The following is a 21,076-nucleotide window of genomic DNA, read 5'->3' as shown; positions in this document are numbered from 1 at the left end:
TCACTTTATTTTTCTATTAAAAGATTTATTTGGATGCATGCAAAGAGTCTGTATACATAAAGCTGTGTCACTAGGCAGAAATGAGTTAGCTGAGTTACATATGAACCCCAGAGAGCATATTACAAGTTGAAGAGGGTAACAGTACCAATTATACCATTATCTCACCCTACTCTCTGACTGAATAGTCTGAAAGCCTAAAATTACAGTTGATGTGGATTTCTTGGCTTCATGTGCAAATTGGAGTCATTTTCTTTCCTTTTATTCTGAATACATAAACATATGTTATATTGTTTAAGAATACTAGTCCATATAGTTTGTTATGATATTTTTCGTTTTTACTTCCTCATGTCAAAAGGTCTTTTAAAAAATGGGTTATTGTGAATCAGTGTAACACCAACTCTGAATGATTTGATCTGGTCTTAAGTACCATTTGAGCTAAGGCTTTTTTGGCATGTTATTTGTTAGGAGACCAGAGCTGGGGAAGGCCCTTGAACTGGCCAGATGTGCTATTTTGGAACAGATTGAGGGTCTGCCAAAGTACCATTCAATGCCAATACCGGATATTGTAGTGTGTGTGTCCTGGGCTGGGGGGAGCAGGGGTGGTTGATCACCCTGTTACTGTGTTTTTGCACTTCTTACCATTGCATAAATAGGCAGCTGTTCTGTATTTAGAATAAAAATTAGTCACCAGCTTGCTCTCCCTGGAGGAAATACCTCCAAGAGCAAACCAGTGTTAACCCCTTCTCAGGGCTTACATGAATATCACATTTGAATGTTACCCCTCCACCCCCTTAGCTCAATCAGAAGCAAAGCTTAAGCTTAGGAATCACACTTTTTCTGCCAGTTAGTGAGAAGACTAAAAATTTGTACTTCTCAGTGCTAACACAGAACACGTTTCCTTAGCAGTGAAAGCACTAAATTAATCCATTTATAAGCTGAGAATGAACAATTTGTGCAGAATGCTTTCTTACTGCTCCTTCAGAAGGAAATCAGGTTCTCTAATCTGCAAAAGGACCATGACTTCATTAAGACAGAAAACTATGTTAAACGGATCTGTTGCCAGAAAAAAGAAAAGAAAAGCCCTACAAGTCACTTAGTTGTTTTTCTAGGGCTATTTTCAGGACAGAGATTTTTATTTATTTGGAGAATGACAATTAACCTAGAGACTTAGCACAGCAGAGACATAGAGTGGTGAAGTGGGTCTCATTATTTAACAGGGAAGGAAGCTGATTTGATTTAATCCTCATTTCAGTGGATGACTTATATCTCAGGCTAGCAGTAGCTGCTCTGTGTTTCTGTGTATGCATGCACATATATGCGTGTGTATATATATATATGTATATGTATATGTGCATATGTACATGTCCACATGCTCACACATATAGCACAATGCCTATATATATTTTGCATTGGACCTAGATATGCCTAGGCCGGCTCTACACTTTTGAACTTTACAACAAAAGTGTCTGTATTGGAAAGTCAAAATAGGAAAAATGGATGCAGCTGTGAAAAGTAAAGACAGTTGAGAAATAGAGGACATGACCTGTTCTCTTACTTTATTTATTTATATTTTTTGGAAGTTTATCCTAAAATACCCCTAGGCCTTGTTTGCTAAAGAAACCCAGTTTTCTGCAGTCTGAGATGCCAAGTCATTTCTCCATCCTTTCCATCTTGCCAGGAGCAGAAAAGCACACTCTGATAGATAGGTGACATTTGGAGAGCCAGGCATGCCAGATTTTTGGAGGTTACCACGGAGGTCCAACCTGCTGTTCTCCTTAATGAAAGGAGGGGAAAGTCAGACTGGCAAAACTGCTATAAGGGATATCTCTGTTTCAAATGTCACGCTGTCCAGATGTCACTCGGCAGGTGGAGAGGCAGAGAGAACGAAGATGGAGCCCTGTGTATGTGGGTGCTAGGGCGTTGCAGGGTGAACAATGAGCCTGTCTGTGACAGGGCAATGAAAACTGTGATCTTTTCAGTATTCGTGTCACTGGAAAGGACTTTCTCAGAGTCTTCACTTCCTCTCATCAACTGACAGACCAACATGTTTACAAACCACTGGCACAGGACTTGATTTAGGTTTTAGTCTATCGGCGACATTGATTTAAATCTGCTTATGTACCTACATGTATAAATACATATATTTTTTTTCTCCGTAGAAAACCAAAATTTACTACACAAAACTTTTTACAAGAGTGTTTTGCTATTAAGCATAAAAACTATCTCACAAATATTTCCAATCTCTTTACCTCCAGAATCACCTCCTTTTGGGAACTGTATTTTAGAGCAAAAGTACATGAGCCTATTCCCCTATTGATAAGAAATTAATCTGGATCTGGAATATTTTGGGGCCTAACTATGTTCTCTGGTGATATTTTAGTCTAGTTTTCTTTCTAGAACAAGTAAGTATGTCTTGAAGTTACCTTTGCAAGGAAGAAAAATGAAGTTATAGACACTGAGCTTTGTTTTGCTATGTTTGTATTTCCTTAGTGTTGCGAGATGACTTTCGGCAAAACCCCACAGATGTTGTTGTGGCAGCTGGAGAGCCTGCAATCTTGGAGTGCCAGCCTCCCAGGGGACACCCAGAACCCACCATCTACTGGAAAAAAGACAAAGTTCGAATCGATGACAAGGAAGAAAGAATAAGTGTGAGTTAAATGACAATGAAAGTCTACTAAAATTGAGTTTCTTATCTACAAGTCAAAGAGTTCATTCTCTAATTTATTAGAAATAAAATAATATTTAAATGCATTTTTTATCCTTTACATCTTACTGGAAGGATTTAAAAGCAAAATAATTGGGGAATTCCAAGAAACAAAAATGGTACAAATCAAGTGACTTTGATAAACTAATAATTTTACAACTTTTTATATGTAAATATATCTTTGTGGTATGAAGCTCGCCCAAGAATTGTATTGGTGATTTATACTTTATACATGATACTTTTCACACTTTATTTAAAAAAAAGTATAAATGATAGTTATAAACCACATTAATCCTGTCTCAGTTTACCACTTCTTTTTGGGGGGGGTCCAGTCGTGGGGCCTGAACTCTGGGCCTGGGCTCTGTCCCTCAGCTCTTCAGCTAAAGGCTAGCGCTCTACCACTTGAGCCACAGCACCGCTTCCAGCTTTTTTCTTTTTGCTGCTGTGGTGCTGAGGAATCAATCCCAGAGCCTCATGCATGCAAGGCAAGCGCTCTACCACTGAGCCACCTTCCCAGCCCCAGTTTACCACTTTTCAAAATATCAAGAGGAAATAATCTAAAGTGAGGCACAATTCACATTAATTTCAATCGGTACCCTCCATCTTGTTGTATAATACATTTTTCTAATTTGGGGAGGGGAAGGGAAATAACAAAATGATGAACTAAGAATATAGCTTGACCCATTGTAATAATGAGATGTACAAGACACTATGTTGAAAACAAACTTTACAACTTGGGGAAGGGAAAGAAATTGGGGAGGTGGGGAGGGAAGTGGTAGTAGGGGAAAAACAAAGTTGAAATTAACAACACTGGATAGGAAATGTACTCATCACCTTACTCATATAACTGTAACCCCTCTATACAGCATTTTTACAATAAAAAACATATATTAAAAAAGAAAATCCATATAATTGAGTGCCTGTGAACTTTAAAATTATTCAGGTGCCAATGGCTCATGCTACTCAAGAGGCTGAGATGTGAGGATCACAATTTAAAGAAAGCCTGGGCAGGAAAGTCCTTGAGAGTCTTTATCTCCAGTTAACCACCAAAAAGCTAGAAATGGAGCTATGGCTCAAGTGACAGAAGCCAGGCCCTTGAGTTCAAGCACCAGGATGGGCATACAATATTATCATTTATATGTGTTTATATATATATGTAATGCATTTATGTACATATGATATATACATGTATAATATACATATAAATATATACATATATAATATATACACATATAATATTCATATATACTATTCTTTATAATATAATACTATAATAACTATAATATTATAATATATAATAATAAAGCAGGGTTTTATTTGTGTGCACATTTGAAATCACATCATAATATAGAACCAATAAATTACGTAAATAATTACAACATATATTGATATGCTTCTGACTTTGTTGTTAATGTTGTGAAGTTTTTTTGTTTGTTTTTCACCTTTGGCAAAGGGAACTTAAATATGATGTGTTGAATAACAAACTTTTGAAAATGTCCTGTATGGTTTTTGTTCTGTAGCAAACCACAACCAAAGTCATTTGGAGTATACAAAGGATTTCATCTAGACTAATTGCCTGGAAAGGTTGATAGTCCTGCTCAGAGTTAGCTTTCATGAAGTCTGCTAGACTCTCTCATCCTTCTATGATCTGCTAAAGGTGACCTGGCTTATTCTGGGCTCAACATCCTAGTTGTTCTTCTGACCTTTTAACTTTCCAGCAGGTTAGCTCAGACTGCTTCTGTGGTCTCACCGCTCCTGCAGCAGGAGCAGCAGCAAGAGAAGACAAGTCCCAATATTCAAGCACCTTTTCTTTTTCCTTACTTTGGAGTTATAGTCTATTGAAACATCAATCCATATTGCCAAGCTCAGCTTAATAATGAGGCAAAATATCTTCTACAATAAATTTGTAAACTACCATTCTATCATACTGGGGAAAAGTAAGGAGACAGATTGTTCATCTTTTCTCCAAATGTGAAACAACAACAACAAAAACACTGAAATATGACCTTCCCATAAAATGACAGATTTCCGAGTTTAAGCTGACCATCATGAACACTAATCAGCATGAACACTAATCAGCCTATACAGAAAACTGCAATTTTAATTTCAAAAGTCTTTAAGAATTCTCAGTGACTATCAAGATTATCAAAATAGATTAATACAAAAATGTTTTATAATTAGGAGGATAAGAGAACGATGAGTGATAATATGCTTGCTGACAGCCTAACTGATTTAATGTTCTCTTTTGTAATTGGACATTCTAATATTATTTCATTTTTCATTCAATGAATGCTTCTCATTTTACAAATGTGTAGGGAACATTTATCAGATGTTAATTATTTGTAATAAGTTGTCATTTTATAAAATTCAATAGTTTTCATCCAAATTATCCTACTTAAAACTTATTTCGTAAATACAATCAAAATTAGACAGATGAGTAATATTAATACTTGAAATACGAAGTCCACACATTTTTTACTATTGAGCTTACTTCCATATCCTGGCCCTTAAAGGTCCCCCAAAAATACTTAAGCTGAATTTCTTCATTCTTTCCAAAGCAGATACCTAGCATTTGTCGGATGACAAATGGCAATAGCAGTTCCTTCAGTGGAATCTGAGGGTAAACACAAACCCTGGATTTAGGAGATAGTCACCTCAGGAAACTCAGCAAATGGCTAGGCCAGAGAAAGGAAGGCTGCCATAAACAAAAGTATTCCTGAAGATGGAAAAATGGAGACTTTCACTGAAGGTGAATTTAAAAAGCACATATGCAAACACTAAAATAGAGGGAGAATCTTTTTCTCTTAAATGAAACTTTCCTTTGGATAGTAAATCGTTCATCTAAATATTTAAAATTATTCATTATTTGACTTGTCTTTCTGTTTTCTTTTCTACTTTGGGTGTAATTTTAATAGATTCGTGGTGGCAAATTGATGATCTCCAATACCAGGAAGAGTGATGCAGGCATGTATACCTGTGTCGGGACCAATATGGTGGGAGAAAGAGATAGTGACCCAGCAGAACTGACTGTCTTTGGTAAGTCCCTCTTTTAAATTATAAATTCCTGTTTTGTGTTTAGTTTTTCTGTATATTTATTGCATTTCCTAACATTAGGTTTTTCATTTTTGTTTTGTTTTTCTTTTGTGGGGTTTGAACTCGGGGCCTGGGCACTCTCACTGAGCTCTTCAGCTCAAGGTGAGCGCTCTACCACTTGAACCACAGTGCACAGAGCCACTTATGGTTTTCTGGTGGTTTGTTGGTGATAAGAATCTCACAGACTTTCCTGCCAGGGCTGGCTTTGAATCACGATCCTCACAACTCAGACTCCTGAGTAGCTAGGATTATTGACGTGAGTCACAGGTGCCTAGCTTTTTTGTCTTTCTTATGAAAACTGGTATCAGGGAATTTTTTTGAAACTTTAATCGCTCTATAGTTATTAGATTTTTGCTTTTCTCTCAAAATGAAAAGAGAAATGTTTCCAAGTTTATTTGACATAATACATTTATCTAAAGTTTATCCTTCATATACTGATATTGCTATAAGGTACTTCTATATATAGTTATATATTTGTACACATATTGTAATGTATATATCCACTCCTATATGTATGTATATATATATATATATATATATATATATATATATATATATATGTATATCAAAATACAGTAACAAAAATTTTTACTTGTTAAGAATCGTGATTTTTCAGGGTCAAAAGAGATTGGGATTTTTTATTTTTATTTTTTAAATGTGATGCCAATCCTTGGGCTTGAACACAGGGCCTAGACCTTGTCACTCAACCTCTTTCTATTCAAGTCTACTGCTCTGACGTGTGAGCCACAATTCCACTTTTTAAAAAAATCTTATTACATTTTTTTAAATTGTGAAAATACCATACAGAGGGGTTACAATTACATGGGCAAGATAATGGGTACATTTCTTATCAAGCATTGTTGCCTTCTCCTGTGTTTCTCCTTCCCATCCCTTCCCATCTCCCACCTCCCCACTCCCCATCCCACCCCCCACCTTGGCCAAAGTTGTAAAGTTCGATTTTCGACATAACAACTTGTACATCTCATTGTTGCAATGGATCCACCTGTATCCCTAATTAAATGATTTGTTTTTTCCCTTCCCCTCCACAAATTATACCAACATCAAATACAGTGAAAACAGGGTTAGACCGTGGGGGAGGGACATACAAACCAACAAAGAAATCATCTTATAAATATGTTAGGAAAATAGCAAGAAAGAAAAACCATTTGAGTCCTTATCTTGGGGTTCATTTCACCTAACATCAATTTATCTGACCTTTTCTGCTTGTCTCAGACATATACAAGTTATTGCACATAAGGGAAGCAATGAGACCTATGTTTCTTTGGGCCTGGCTTACTTAATATAATTTTTTCCAAGTCTTTCCATTTCCTAACAAATGGGGCAATGTCATTCCTACTGATGGAAGCATAGAATTCAATTGTGTATATACCATATTTTCTTGATCCATTCATCTACTGAGGGGCATCTGGGTTGGTTCCATATCTTAGCTATGGTAAATAATGCTGCAGTAAACATAGTTGTGCTGGTAGCTTTTGTATGGTCTTGTTTGTGATCATTTTGGTAAATGCCCCAAAGTGGGATTGCTGGGTCATAGGGGAGCTCTATGTGGAGTCTTTTGAGGAACCTCCATATTACTTTCCAAAGTGGTTCAACAAGTTTACACTCCCACCAACAATGCAGTACGGTTCCTTTCTGTCCACATCCCCTCCAGCATCTGTTGCTATTAAAGTTCTTGATTCTAGCCATTCTAACTGGAGTGAGGTGGTTTCTCAATGTTGTTTTGATTTGCATTTCTTTTATGGCTAGAGAGGTTGGGCATTTCTTTATGTGTCTATTGGCCATCCTAGTTTCCTCTTCAGAGAAGTTTCTCTTTATGTCTTTGGCCCTCTTAATTATTGGGCAGTTGTTTCTTTGAGGATTTGATATTGGGGGATTTACTTAGAAAGTGGCAAAACCTCCCATGCTCCTGGATTGGAAGGATCAACATCGTGAAAATGGTAATACTTCCTAAGGCTATCTACAAATTCAGTGCGATACCTATCATTATTCCAACCTCATTCTTCAAGAAAATAAAAGAGGCAATCCAAAAAGTCATATGGAACAATAAAAGACCCTGAATGCCAAAAACGATCCTTAACAGAAAGAACAGTGTTGAAGGAATATCAATACCAAATTTCAAACTCTACTACAATGCCATACTAATCAAAACAGCTTGGTACTGGCACAAGAACAGACCTCAGGAACAATGGAATAGAACTGTAAACCCAGAAATGAACCTACAGACTTATACCCATCTAATCTTCGATAAGGGAGCTAAAAGAAATAGAATGGAAGAAAGACAGGCTCTTTAGTAAATGGTGCTGGCAAAATTGATTAACTACTTGTAGAAAACTAAAGCTAGACCCTTATATATCACCCTGCACCAGAATCAACTCCAAATGGATCAAAGACCTCGGAGTCAAAGCAGACACTCTGAAAACATTACAGGATGGAATAGGAGAAACCATAGGTCTTGTTGGCACAGGCCAAAATTTTCTTAATAGAGACCCCGAAACACAACAATTCAAAGAAAGGTTGAACCAATGCGATTGCATGAAATTACAGGGCTTCTGCATGGCAGAGGGCATACCTATCAAGATCAATAGAAAGCCCATGGATTGGGAGAAATCCATACAATGGACAAGGGTCTCATACCTAAAATATACCTGGAACTCAAAAAATTAAATCTCCAGCACAATTCCACTTTTGGCTTTTGTTTGGACGGGAAATAGTATAATTAAGAGTCTCAAAGACTCCTGGGCTGGCTTTGAACCAGATCCTCTAGTCTCAGCCTTCTGAGCTAGCTAGTCTTACAAGCAACCTGGCAAATTATTGTGTTCTTAAAAAATATTGTTCTGTGTTAGTATTATATTAACAGTATTCACGATTGTATTTATGATATATTAATATCCTTGTTTTTGGTCCTTATCCAGGACCTGTGTAAAGGTAACCAAAACCTTGTGCAGTTGCTAAAAAAGCTTCTTTTGCAGATTATGAGATATCATCCCTAGTGTAATGGGAATGCCATAATGAAAGGAGATATATTATGATTTCCATTACATCTCAAGAGTTAGAGTTGTGCTTTATGAATATGTACCAGAGTGCAGGTTTCTCTATTCAATCACTCTGAGTACTGAGTAATCTCTGCTAATGCTTCCTGTGGATACTAAGCAGCTTGAAGTCTCAAAGGACAAAGCCAGGAGAAATGTCATATTTTATTAAAAGAACTGAATGGTAAAAATAAAATTGTTCAAATTGGATCTAAAATTATGTCCTGCAGAGCTCAGAAAAGTATCAGTGTGACCCTAAATTTTATGCAGTCTTTTTGAGATATCTCAAACTGTGTTCCACTCTATAATGAGTAAAATAAGGTTTTGCCTGTTAAAATATGAAATTAGTGATCACTGAACATTAACACTGGAAGTCTTTTATTTAAAGAGACACTCACTACTATTTTTTTCCCTGTAACTACTACAAGCTTTACAGTTGAAAAACATTGCATTTTAGTAGTACAGATTACCTTTAGAGGGAAATTCAAAGGGTATAATATTATTATCCAAGCAATTATACCTACCAATACTGAGTTTATATTGAAATATTTACCCTACTTTTTCTAAAGATATGATGAAAATTGCAGGAGACACCTAAATATGTCAGGGGCTATAGACTAACTTCTAAATTATTTTGAAAATAGCTATCAACCAAAGAGATTGAATTTGTCTAGAGGCAGTTCCTCTGGAAGAATTGATTTAAAAAGCTGAGAAACGTTTATCTGATGGTGTAAACTAGTCAGAACTGACTTGAGGTGTTATAAATACAATATTAAGTTGAAGACAAAACTGAAATTCCATTATTGATAACAAAACAACATCTAACTCAGAAAAATAGAAAAGAGAAAGGATGACCCAGATCAACGATGTAATAGAATTGTGTGACAATTCTTTCTTTACCTTGGCTTTCTAGTCTTAGGTAACATGAAATATTGCTATTCATGGTGAGGATTCCTTTATTCTATTTTGAGCTCTTATATCCAGGACATGTATTCTTTTTAACTATCTCATCATTAAATATTACCATTTCTGGCCTAATATGTATAAAACTGATGACATTTTACATTCTATCTCCGCACGTTTATTTTCATGTAGCAGAGGTTTTTCAACAACCTTTGCAACTCAAGCTTTGCCTTAAGAAATATTCAATAGAAAAAAATATTTTATTGCTCAAAAAATAAAACTCAGTCATGAAGCGCAAGAACAGGATAAGAATAAATGTTCTTTTCCTACACAATAGCTAGGTATTTTCTAAGACATGTTGCTAGAAAAAAAAATTCCACACTTTTCTAGTATTTGGGTTCTTTATAAATACACTTCAAGTGTGGACGTCTCACACTTTATTTTCCATTAAAAATTTCAATTTTAACTGCCCAATAAGTGGGCTGAAGATTTACAGAGAAACTTCGCTGAAGGGGAAATAAGGATGGCTAATAAACACATGAAGAAATGCCCAACCTCCCTAGTCATAAAAGAAATGCAAGTCAAAACAACATTGAGATACTACCTCACCCCAGTTAGAATTGAAAAAATCAAGAACTCTAATAACAACAGATGCTGGAGGGGCTGTAGAGAGAAGGGAACCCTACTGCATTGTTGGTGGGAGTGTAAATTTGTTCAACCACTTTGGAAAGTAATATGGAGGTTCCTCAAAAGACTCCACATAGAGCTCCCCTATGACCCAGCAATCCCACTTTTGGACATTTACCCAAATGATCACAAACAAGACCATACTAAAGCTACCAGCATAACCATGTTTATTGCAACATTATTTACCATAGCTAAGATATGGAACCAACCCAGATGCCCCTCAGTAGATGAATGGATCAAGAAAATGTGGTATATATACACAATGGAATTCTATGCCTCCATCAGAAAGAATGACATTGCCCCACTTGTTAGGAAATGGAAAGACTTGGAAAAAATTATATTAAGTGAAGTAAGCCAAGCCCAAAGAAACATAGGTCTCATGGCTTCCTTTATTTGCAGTAACTAGTATATGTCTGAGACAACCAGAAAAGGTCAGATAAATTGATGTTAGGTGAAATGAACCCCAAGATAAGGACTCAAATGGTTTTTTTTCTTGCTATATTTCCTAACATATTTATAAGATGATTTCTTTGTTGGTTTGTATGTCCCTCCCCCACGGTATAACCCCTGTTTTCACTGTATTTGATGTTGGTATAATTTGTGGAGGGGAAGGGAAAAAACAAATCGTTTAATTAGGGATACAGGTGTATCCATTGTAACAATGAGATGTACAAGTTGTTATGTCAAAAAAGAACTTTACAACTTAGGCGCTGGAGGGAAGATTGGGAGGTGGGGGAGATGGGAAGGGATGGGAAGGAGAAACAAAGAAGGAGGCAACAACGCTTGATAAGAAATATATTCATTACCTTGCTCATGTAATTGTAACCCCTCTGTATGGGATTTTCACAATAAAAAAGCTAAAATATTCTTTTTTGACAAAGATATGATCAATGTAAAAAATTTTGTAAAAATTCTTGTACCATGCACCATGAGTTATTTGTTCTCTTTGTCTTCTGAAGTATTTTGTGCTGGTGTAATCATAACCTAGTTCAGTGGACACTCTAAAATGTAAAAATTAAAATGTAACATCCTGTTTTATAAAAATGATGCTAAACTCCATGGCATATTCTAGACATTAAATGATATATGCCTTATGCTTACAGTTTACATTAATACTATTTAGTTTCCTGTATTCTGAAAAATACCACAATCCTGATTATATATCTTTATATGTAATCAGTGATGCTTTCAGACTGTGAACTTGGCAATTGGTTGGAAGTAAGGACAGCGATCAGCACTGTGGATATGGATTTTCAGTAATTGGGTAACTGTTGATAGAAAGATAATTATGTATAATTTTTTAACATTTGTGGCTTTCATGAAATAATTAAAAATATAAGGTGTTCTTAAAATTAGTATGATTTAGGAACAGGGCTGGGAAGGTGGGTCACTGGTAGAGTGTTTACCTTGCGTGCATGGGGCCCTAGGTTTGATTCCTCAGCACCACATAGGCAGAAAAGTCAGGAAGCACTGCTGTGGCTCAAGTGGTAAAGCGCTAGCCTTGAGCTAAAGAGCTGAAGGACAGCAACCAGGCCCAGAGTTCAGACCCCACGACCAAAAAAAAAAAATCAGTATGATTTAGGAACAATATAGATTTTTCTTGAGTAGAAATTTTGAGCCCATTCTATGTGCTAGATCTTGTTCAAATGCTGAAATATTGTGAAGAGTGACAGAAAGGATGCCGGTTTTCAAGTAGACTCTATGCCATGTTATAGGGAGTCACATGAGACTTTGCTTCTAGCATACAATAATTATGGCATTTATTTTTGCTGTTTGTTTGATTTCATTTTCCCCTCAGACAACACTTATCTATATTGGTCTTTGTTTCCTTGGATGACTTTCCTCAGAAAGAGAAAATTATTGGCAAAAAGTTTAATGTTCTCAGGATTTCATTAATCATATTCTGATGGGCTGAATATGGTTCAATATACTTGTTTTTTTTTTTTTTTGAAGATACAATGTTAGCATTCAATGGCTTTGCCCAGCACTCACACCTGCATAAGCAAAGAAAATCAGCTAGGCCAGCCCCCTGACATTCTTAGTTAATACACATTACAGTGTGGCAGGTCTTGCTGTAGCAACCGATGTCAAGACAAGGTTTACAAGCAGTGGTTAGGCCTAATGTCTTTTTATTGCATAGCTCTATTCTTATAGGACTTAAAGGACTCTACCTATGCAATTATTGCTACAACACTATTTTTACAATGTCAAGTAAAGTTTATTTTGAAATCACCAAGGTCATCCTAGAAATAGATGTCATGGCACAGCCATGGGCCATTTTACAACCATTTCTAGTGGCTGAAATCCATTAAAATATTTCTCAACTGGATACTTAGTTTCCTTCAAAGTAACATACAAATAAGAAACAAGAAATATTATATATATTTACATATCTATCTATATATCTACAGTTTGGATTTATGATATTTTGTATTTATTTGGACATTTTCCTTTCTGAATAATGTTTGTGAAGCTACAATAAGACTTGGCATTTTATTTTATTATAACAGTTTACCTATTTGGATTTTTCTCAATATGAATTTGGACCTAAGTAGGAAAGAGTACTTGAAAGCTATATTTTACAGAATAACAGACTGGCAAGCAGTACTATTGTCTCAAGAGAGATTAGCCTTGTAAGCAAGTTATGTAGGTAATTCAAATCCAGTTACTCTCATAGAAAAAAATGTTAATTGCATTGGCAAAGACATTGCCTCTGATCAACCCATGGTTAGAAAATTAGAAATCAGCCCATTCAGAGGAATACTAGCTTAATTGATAAGCAGTGCACAGACAGCCCTCGGGATTTCTTCCCTTGTTCAATATGTGGTCAGACATGAGGTGAGACCATGGAAAAAGCTCAGTAACCTTATTTTGAAATGCTTTAAAATTAAGTTTGCGTGATGTACAATAGATCAAGATTTTCCTACATATTTATTTTAGTTGTACAGCACATATGGGGACAATTTCTATGCACATACATGTGTATTGAATGTGATTGCCTTATTTTCAACTTAATTCTTAATACTTCTGATTTTCTATTTCTTTGCAGATGATCTTGGTACAAAAATGGATACCCAAGCCACTTTGTTTTGGATTTGTAATTCAAATCTAATAGAGCTTGGCTTCCAATTGTCTTGTGACATCAGTAGCTGCTAAAAATACAAACTATTTAAAATATATGTTCCACTTGGACAATTTCTTTTATCTTAAGTTTTCATGTTTCTGATTCTCCAGATTTTGGGGGCATAAAATCTGGTTAGGAATAGAAGAAAACCATTCTTACAAAAATAGTTTCTTATGTTGAAAGCAAATAAGCCAAACTTAGTTTTTAACCTATTTTTTTTCTGTAGATAGTCTATAAAAATTGCAAAGCACAAGGCAAGCTTAAGATAGTTAAATTGGGATAATTGGAATAATAAATAATAGTTTCAAGATAGTGAAATGTGGGTTACAAATATTTGCAGATAACACTTTCAAATTTTGTGAACAATCTCCAGTTTATCTTTGTTGGAAGGCATGTCTCACAATGCAGTGGTGTTAAACCCATCTTTATGTGCCATGTGTAAGCAAGTGACTTAGGTCCAGTTTATTCTTGAATCCATTTTCTTCTATCAGTTGAATGATATTCTCTACCATTAGCCAGTGTCAGGCTTAGAAACTTGTGCATTACACCTTCTTCTGATATTATCTAGTTGCTTAGCACCTCCACTTGCCTTGAGGACAGAAGAAAAGAGTTAAAGATCACTGTGAAGTTCTTCATTCCTGTGAAATTCATGAGAACAGCAGCAGGAGATCCAGTACCTTTCTTTCTTGAAATTATAAATCAGGTGTTTCTACGCATCTCCCTAGAACTCAGTGGAGGTTAGAATTTGGATGCTGACAAAATATAAAATCATTACAAAACCTGTTTCTGTCCCCTAAAGAGAAATACAACTTCATTTTCCAAACATGACTAATGTAAAGCTTGCCTTTTAGATAAATTATTTAGATTAATTATCCAGTTGCAATACTTTGACAAGCACATGTTAAGGGAAGCATATAAAAACCTTGCTTGAAAATAATATGTTTACTTTAATGATGCTGGTCTTATGAACTATTTTGTAATTTATTTTTCACCCAATAGATTTCTATGGAAAGGTTCCATGTGAGACAAATAGGTAGCTTCACCATTCCAGAAGTTTAACAGATTTTCAGTGTAGGAATTTGCAGTGATTTATTATTTTATTATTTTTTTCTTTTGGTTTTTGTTCTTCTGTTGTGAGTCTGGGACTCTAACTTAGTTTCTGATGCTTTGATTATTGGCCAGCACTCTACCAACTGAGCCATAGCTCCAACCCTGCAGTGATTTGTTCTGAAGTTCCTTATTTTCCAATTTTTACATTGCTGAAATTCTATATATTTACTTTTGTTACAATTATAGTTATCAATATTCTTGTTCTTTACTGTCATTTATTATAGGGTATCTATAAGTATTGGTTCTTTTAGTTTGCTTTCTCTTACTAATTACTAATGTTATCATGTCTCTAGCTTCAGTCAAAATAACTTTAGCTTCTTATTATTTTAATGATATTAACATTATATTTCTGACAAAAAATTTTTTTACCAAAAAATCTTCACTCATTCTTTAGATAGTTTAATGAAACTGTCATTGCTACAGATGCTATTATATTTCACTTAATTTTATTCAGAATTAAATTGGGTTCCAGTAGTACCAACTACGCTAATATTGGCTTAAACATAGCAGTTCATTTTTATCATGACCACTAATACACAGGTATGTTTATGCACATGCACATGTACCATATCCATATTTTGCCTGTTAGTGATTTAAAAATATTAAATGGAAAATTGAGGATATTTTTTATACTTTCCTTTTTCACCTTAATGTAAGGTTAGACAGGTTTGAATCTCTTAATTCTTCCACCCCTTCCAAAACCCCAGAATCACTCTCATTGTAAACTAATTTTCTTGGCCTTTGTCATTACCCAGTTTCTGTTTATCTTTCACAGGTATAGCAATATGACCTTTCTCATTTCCTTATTTAAAGGTTGTAACTATGGCTTATAAGCTTTTAACCACTCTCTTTCACCTGAGGGCAAAATCCACATTCCTTGACTTGGCATACAAATCCTTCATGGCCATGTCACTTTTGGCTTCATCTTCTAGCATTTTTCTGATTAAATTAAGCTGCTGGCTATTCACCAGCAACTAAGCTTGAAACCTAGGATGAGAGAGCTGAATTCACATGTACTGAATGAATGGATAATGAAGACTTCTCTGTCTTGTTCCCTCCATATGTCATGTTATAACATAATTCTTCCTGTAACATCAGAGAGGGCAAGAAGTGTCTCCTCTTGATAAGTCATGTTTCAATCCCAAATGATATCAGTAGCAGTTAAGTCCTCTTTAACATTGGGTTAAAACTTATATTTACGCTGGGCACTGGTGGCTCACACATGTAATCCTAACTTCTCAGGAGGCTGAGATCTGAGGAACATGGTTAAAAGCCAGCCCGGGCAGAAAAGTCCATGAGACTGTGATCTCAAATAAACCACTAGAAAACCAGAAGTGGTGCTGTGGCTCAAGCGGTAGAGCACTCACCTTGAGCTGAAGAGTGCAGGGACGGTGGCCAGGCCCAGAGTTCAAGCCCCACAACTGACAAAAGTAAAAGAATAAACTTATTTTTGAATGAGTGGGATCAGTGCACCTACATGGTAGCACAGAAATAGCCAGTCCTACTTTCTATGCTAATGGATCATTTATATTATTAGCATTTGGAAAACCCATGAAAATATACTAATCCTACTACCTGCTTACTGTCAGAAACAGAAGCATTGTATCAAATATATACTTTAAATAGCTGTACTGAGCATCGCCAGAATTCAATAGAATAACTTGAAATCACGCACCCAATGTATACATTTGTGTTCTATTTTTGGGTTCATATTTTGCTGTTAATAAATTTTGATCACTGGATCATTAGATGGAACTTGTTCTAGATTTCAAGGATTATTTATACACTACATTCAAAACCTTCCCTGAGAAAAATGCTATTTTATAACTTGTAAGTTTAGAGTCTCAGAATACAGGTAGTTGAATATCTGCCAGCTTGTGGTTTGAAGAAAAATTGACAGCTATTATCTAATGTTCTGTGGAACATTTCATTTCTTTCTTTTTTGTAGGTCGTGGGGCTTGAACTCTGGGCTTGGGAACTGTCCCTCAGCTCTTCAACTCAAGGCTAACACTCTACCACTTGAGCCATAGCCCTACTTCCGGTTTTCTGCAGGCTTATTGGAGATAAGAGTCTCAGAGACTTCCCTGCTCAGGCTGGCTTTGAACCATGATTCTCAGATCTCAGCCTCTGAGTAGCTAGGATTATAGGCATGAGCCACTAGCTCCCGGCTTTCAATTCTTTTTGATTGCCCCTGATAATTGACTTAAAAAAAAATAAAGAATCATTGAACTTGAAATTTAAACATTTGTTCTACAAATGTGGCTTGTGATTTAGTCATGAAAATCAGTCTATTAAAATTTTGTCCTACATTGGTACTATCAATGTGTTATTTTAAATTATTTTTCTTCAGTTTTTCTGATATGTATTTACATACATACATATGTGTGTGCATAAGTGTGTGCATGTGTGTGTGTTTGTGTTTGTATGAATGAGACTTTTTGTGTCACTATATGGATGGCTCTAAATTAGGGAGCTGGAAACTGAAGTCCTAATGTCTAAATATGACCAGATGGCCAGATAAATTTTGTCAACTCCCTATGGGTCTCATCTTTTTTTGACTTGATTTAGTTCTTTTTCTACTTCACTAAGTAGATATACGTGCTAATAAAATTGAAGTGGCAATTTTCCCAGTATTACACCATTATCAATAAAGAAAAAAGTTGCAATAGGAAGAAATTATAACTGTTTAGGAAAATATTAAATACCCTTTTTTATGTTTCTTTTAGATAGTAGGACTCATGCACTCAGAAATGTATTTTCCTGCTACTGTATGTAGAGGAGTAATAGAATATAATTTAACAGCCAGATGTATATTAACAAAATAATAAAATATGTGTATATATATACGTATATTTATATATGAAATATAAGAGTCATAAAAATGAGTAAGTAGCTCAAACATTTAGGAGATCATTGGAGAAGACTTCAGACTATAATATACGGCAGTACTTAGTTCCCAATAATTAATAATAGCAATATTTATATATAAGAAAACAAATAGTCATCTCTGCATAGCTCCTACATATATTGTTAAGATATTCATGAATATATTGGGTCCCTGTGCAATAAGAAATTAGATCAAAATATTTATAACATGTGAGAGTATAATTTTTTAGCATTTTTGTGGAATATTAATGTTTACTGCTTTGTAATGGTTTTCATCAGTTTTATGCTTTAGTTTTCCCTCTCTGAGCAGCTATAATAGATTGATTTAGCCATTTCAAAACATCAAATGCAGTGTTCTAATATCTTGTGACAGGGTTCCCCTGATTTGGCTCAAAATTTAGTGAAAAGGGTAAAATTAAAATTTTTCCCCACAAGTTTGCATGGTCTTATTTATTGAAAACCCATAGTTTCTCCTGTCCTTAAAAACATTTCATTTTATTCAGTTGTATGACATGAACAAGACCATATCACACACAGTCAACAGATGTAGATTTAGGACCTATATACTAAAAATAAACCATATGTTTCCTTTAGTTTTTCTTTGATTTACTAAAAGCATGAACATCTATCTCTTTCTATTTCTTTGTCACCCCCCCTTCCCAAGAACGACCCACATTTCTCAGGAGGCCAATTAACCAGGTGGTATTGGAGGAAGAAGCTGTAGAGTTTCGGTGCCAAGTTCAAGGAGATCCTCAACCAGCTGTGAGGTGGAAAAAAGATGATGCAGACTTGCCAAGAGGAAGGTAAGACCATTGTGGGATAGAAAATTGTTGAATGACCAATGAATGATTGACAAAGAAAAAGACACGGTTCTGCCACCAGATACATACATACATACATACATATATATATATATATATATATAGTTTTGTCTCCAGATATGTGACTTATATGTGCACTCTACATATTGGCTCTGTGCACATTAAAATCTTTTGATGACTTTCTTTTCAATGACTATGAACACTAAGGCCTGACCCTTCACTCTGTTACTCCCAAGTGCCAAGAATTCCTGAAGTGCTTGCTTTTCACATGGTTTATTGTAGGTTGATTGTTCTTACTACTGAATTCTAGACAATCCATCCCATTCCCTCGATCAATGATAGACCTGTTTCCATGTATTTCACTCACATGGAAGCCATCTGCCTTCCTTTAATTCCCAAAGCATCTTTATCAAAGGGCTGACCCTTATGAGTAATAACAAGGAAAAGGCAGAAAGTAGATGACATCACTGTCCATTCAGGGGATTTCCCTTTCAGGACCTCTGGGCATTTTCTCTTCCCATTTCTTCCTTGCAACATACATTTAATCACTTACTCACTCTTGCCAAATGGTAAACTCAATCTTTCAACTATCTACAGTATCCCCAACCTGCATATTCTATTCCCTTACCATATTTTGAAATTTTTTTTGTTCTTTAAATTTTCCTAAAATTTTGATGTATAGAATTGAATAAGTTATCAGTTCCCACACAAAGGACAGTATGTTTTAATGATTTATTTGCTTTTTTTTCCATTCATGCCTACTGATACTACATTTATCATACCTACCATAACCATTATATAAAAGTGTATAACTTGCATTTTTATTTTTGTCTTCTATTTTCTCATTCTAAAAAAATTGGATTTCAATAAACTGATTGAATTAAATACACTTGCACACAAGCCAGAGGCCTTTGTGTGTGCATTTACCAGCAACATTGTGGATATTTTGCTCAACTCGTGTACTCATTTTAAAATCCAAATTCTATACACCTTAGGTCTGAGGTACTATACTTTGTTTCTAAAGGCATACAATCAATGACACTGAATTAAAATTTTAACTATTTAGTGAGAATTTCCTTATAATCTACCGGTATAAGGGAAATTTTCAGTTAATTTTTTGGTTTTAAAAGCAAAGAAACTCGCCCCTGGTTTTGATTGGTTTTTGAATGTTTGTTTGTTTATTTTGTTCAGTTACTTGGATTTAGTTACTTTGCTGCCAGACATTTGCCTATAAAATCAGGAGAGGCTAGTGAATATGAGGCTCCTTATGTTTGCTCAGTGGAGAAGCAGCTCAAGAACCAAGGAAATTCTTGCAGAATTGAGTTGTTGACATCTATTCTTATGTATAACAAAAACCTTATTCAAATTTGAGAGCACATAACTAGTGACTCTTTAGTGTTGACATGTGAGTATCTATATTATAATAGAATACAGTGAAGCATAGACAACAATTACTCTTTAAATACTGAGTGCATGTATCTTTGTTCACTCTTTTTTAAAAGGTTACTTTCGGAAAAATACTTGACTTAAAGCGAGCACACATAGTTCCTGTACACTTTGAACCCATTTCACTTACGGCCAATGTCTATGAAACATTATCTCCTCTAATGAACAGATGTTCAGACATGATAATTAAATGCAATATAAACATTTTTTGGATTTCCCCACTCTGATTAATATCCTTTTTCTGCTCCAACATTCAGTCCAAGGTATTTACTTAAAAGAATATCATATTTAGTTCTGTTTTCCAAATTTCTGTGGACTATGACACAATCTTAGTGTTTTCTAGTTTTCATGACCTTGAAAATATTGACAGGATGCATTGGGTCGACATGTTGTAATGTGTCCCCTAAACCTGGGTTTGCTTTTTTTTTTGTGTGTGTAATTAGACTGGATTTATGGCTTTTAGAAAGAATGTCACAAAACTCAGGTATTTTCCTTATCTTCTTTGTACTTGATATCCAAAGAAATTTACTGTTGGCCAATCCAATAATAATTGTTAAATAATAAACTCAAATAGAGGAAAAATTAAAAAGTAAAGAGTTATAAAACTAATTTAATATATCTGTGTTTTTGGACAAAGATAAAATGATAGCTAATTAAGCCTAGATTGATTTTTCCCCTATTTACTGTTTTTGTGAAGGCAAAAACCTGACAGCTTTAGCTATTACACTGTTCTATGTCAAATTCACTTGTTTCATTAGCTAAAACACACATACACATCAAACAATAGCATACAAGTTAGATATTCAAAATGTGTGATATTAAGCTCTTGCAACACAGAATTTAAATTTTGAGGAACTCTCATCTCTCCTAACTTCCTTTACAACATTTTCATAATGCTGTCTTCTGTTCTACTAATGGCATAGTGCTTGTTTGAGTAGCTAATATTTTTAATGTGTTAGTCAAATAGAAGTGCTTTGTAAGCTTTAAATTGTTGTGTTAGAAAGGCTTAGAGCATGAATCAGCGCCCTGCAGAAATTGAGGTCAGTATTTGTATCATGATATTTCCAAGGAGATTATTCATTCTTAGGTTTGCATGTATTAGCATAAGCTTCCTTTATGCGTAATGATGGGGAAAGAGGCCTCTTTACTTGCTGAGGAATAAGAGGAGTTTTAGCTAACCACCCACTAAATCCACAACATTGATTCTGATACATTATTTAGGTCTGGGATGAGGGAGATAGCCATTGTTCTT

The 21,076-nt window shown here is 35.1% G+C and overlaps 1 protein-coding gene across 5 annotated transcripts in view; it reads left to right on the top strand.

Moving 5' to 3' along the window:
• Robo2 (roundabout, axon guidance receptor, homolog 2 (Drosophila)) overlaps positions 1-21,076 on the top strand; it is a 519,781-nt gene that overhangs the window by 352,211 nt on the left and 146,494 nt on the right. For all 5 annotated transcript variants that reach the window (XM_013034888.1, XM_013034887.1, XM_013034886.1 and 2 more), the window contains exons 3-5: positions 2,491-2,648; positions 5,620-5,740; positions 18,222-18,360. In XM_013034888.1, the coding sequence (XP_012890342.1) occupies positions 2,491-2,648; positions 5,620-5,740; positions 18,222-18,360 (418 nt within the window). The remainder of the gene's footprint in view (positions 1-2,490; positions 2,649-5,619; positions 5,741-18,221; positions 18,361-21,076) is intronic.

This window comes from Dipodomys ordii, unplaced genomic scaffold (assembly GCF_000151885.1).
Source record: "Dipodomys ordii isolate 6190 unplaced genomic scaffold, Dord_2.0 Scaffold199, whole genome shotgun sequence".
NCBI lineage: Eukaryota > Metazoa > Chordata > Mammalia > Rodentia > Heteromyidae > Dipodomys > Dipodomys ordii.
The sequence above is the reverse complement of the archived record's forward strand: the minus strand, read 5'-3'. Positions and strand labels throughout refer to the sequence as shown.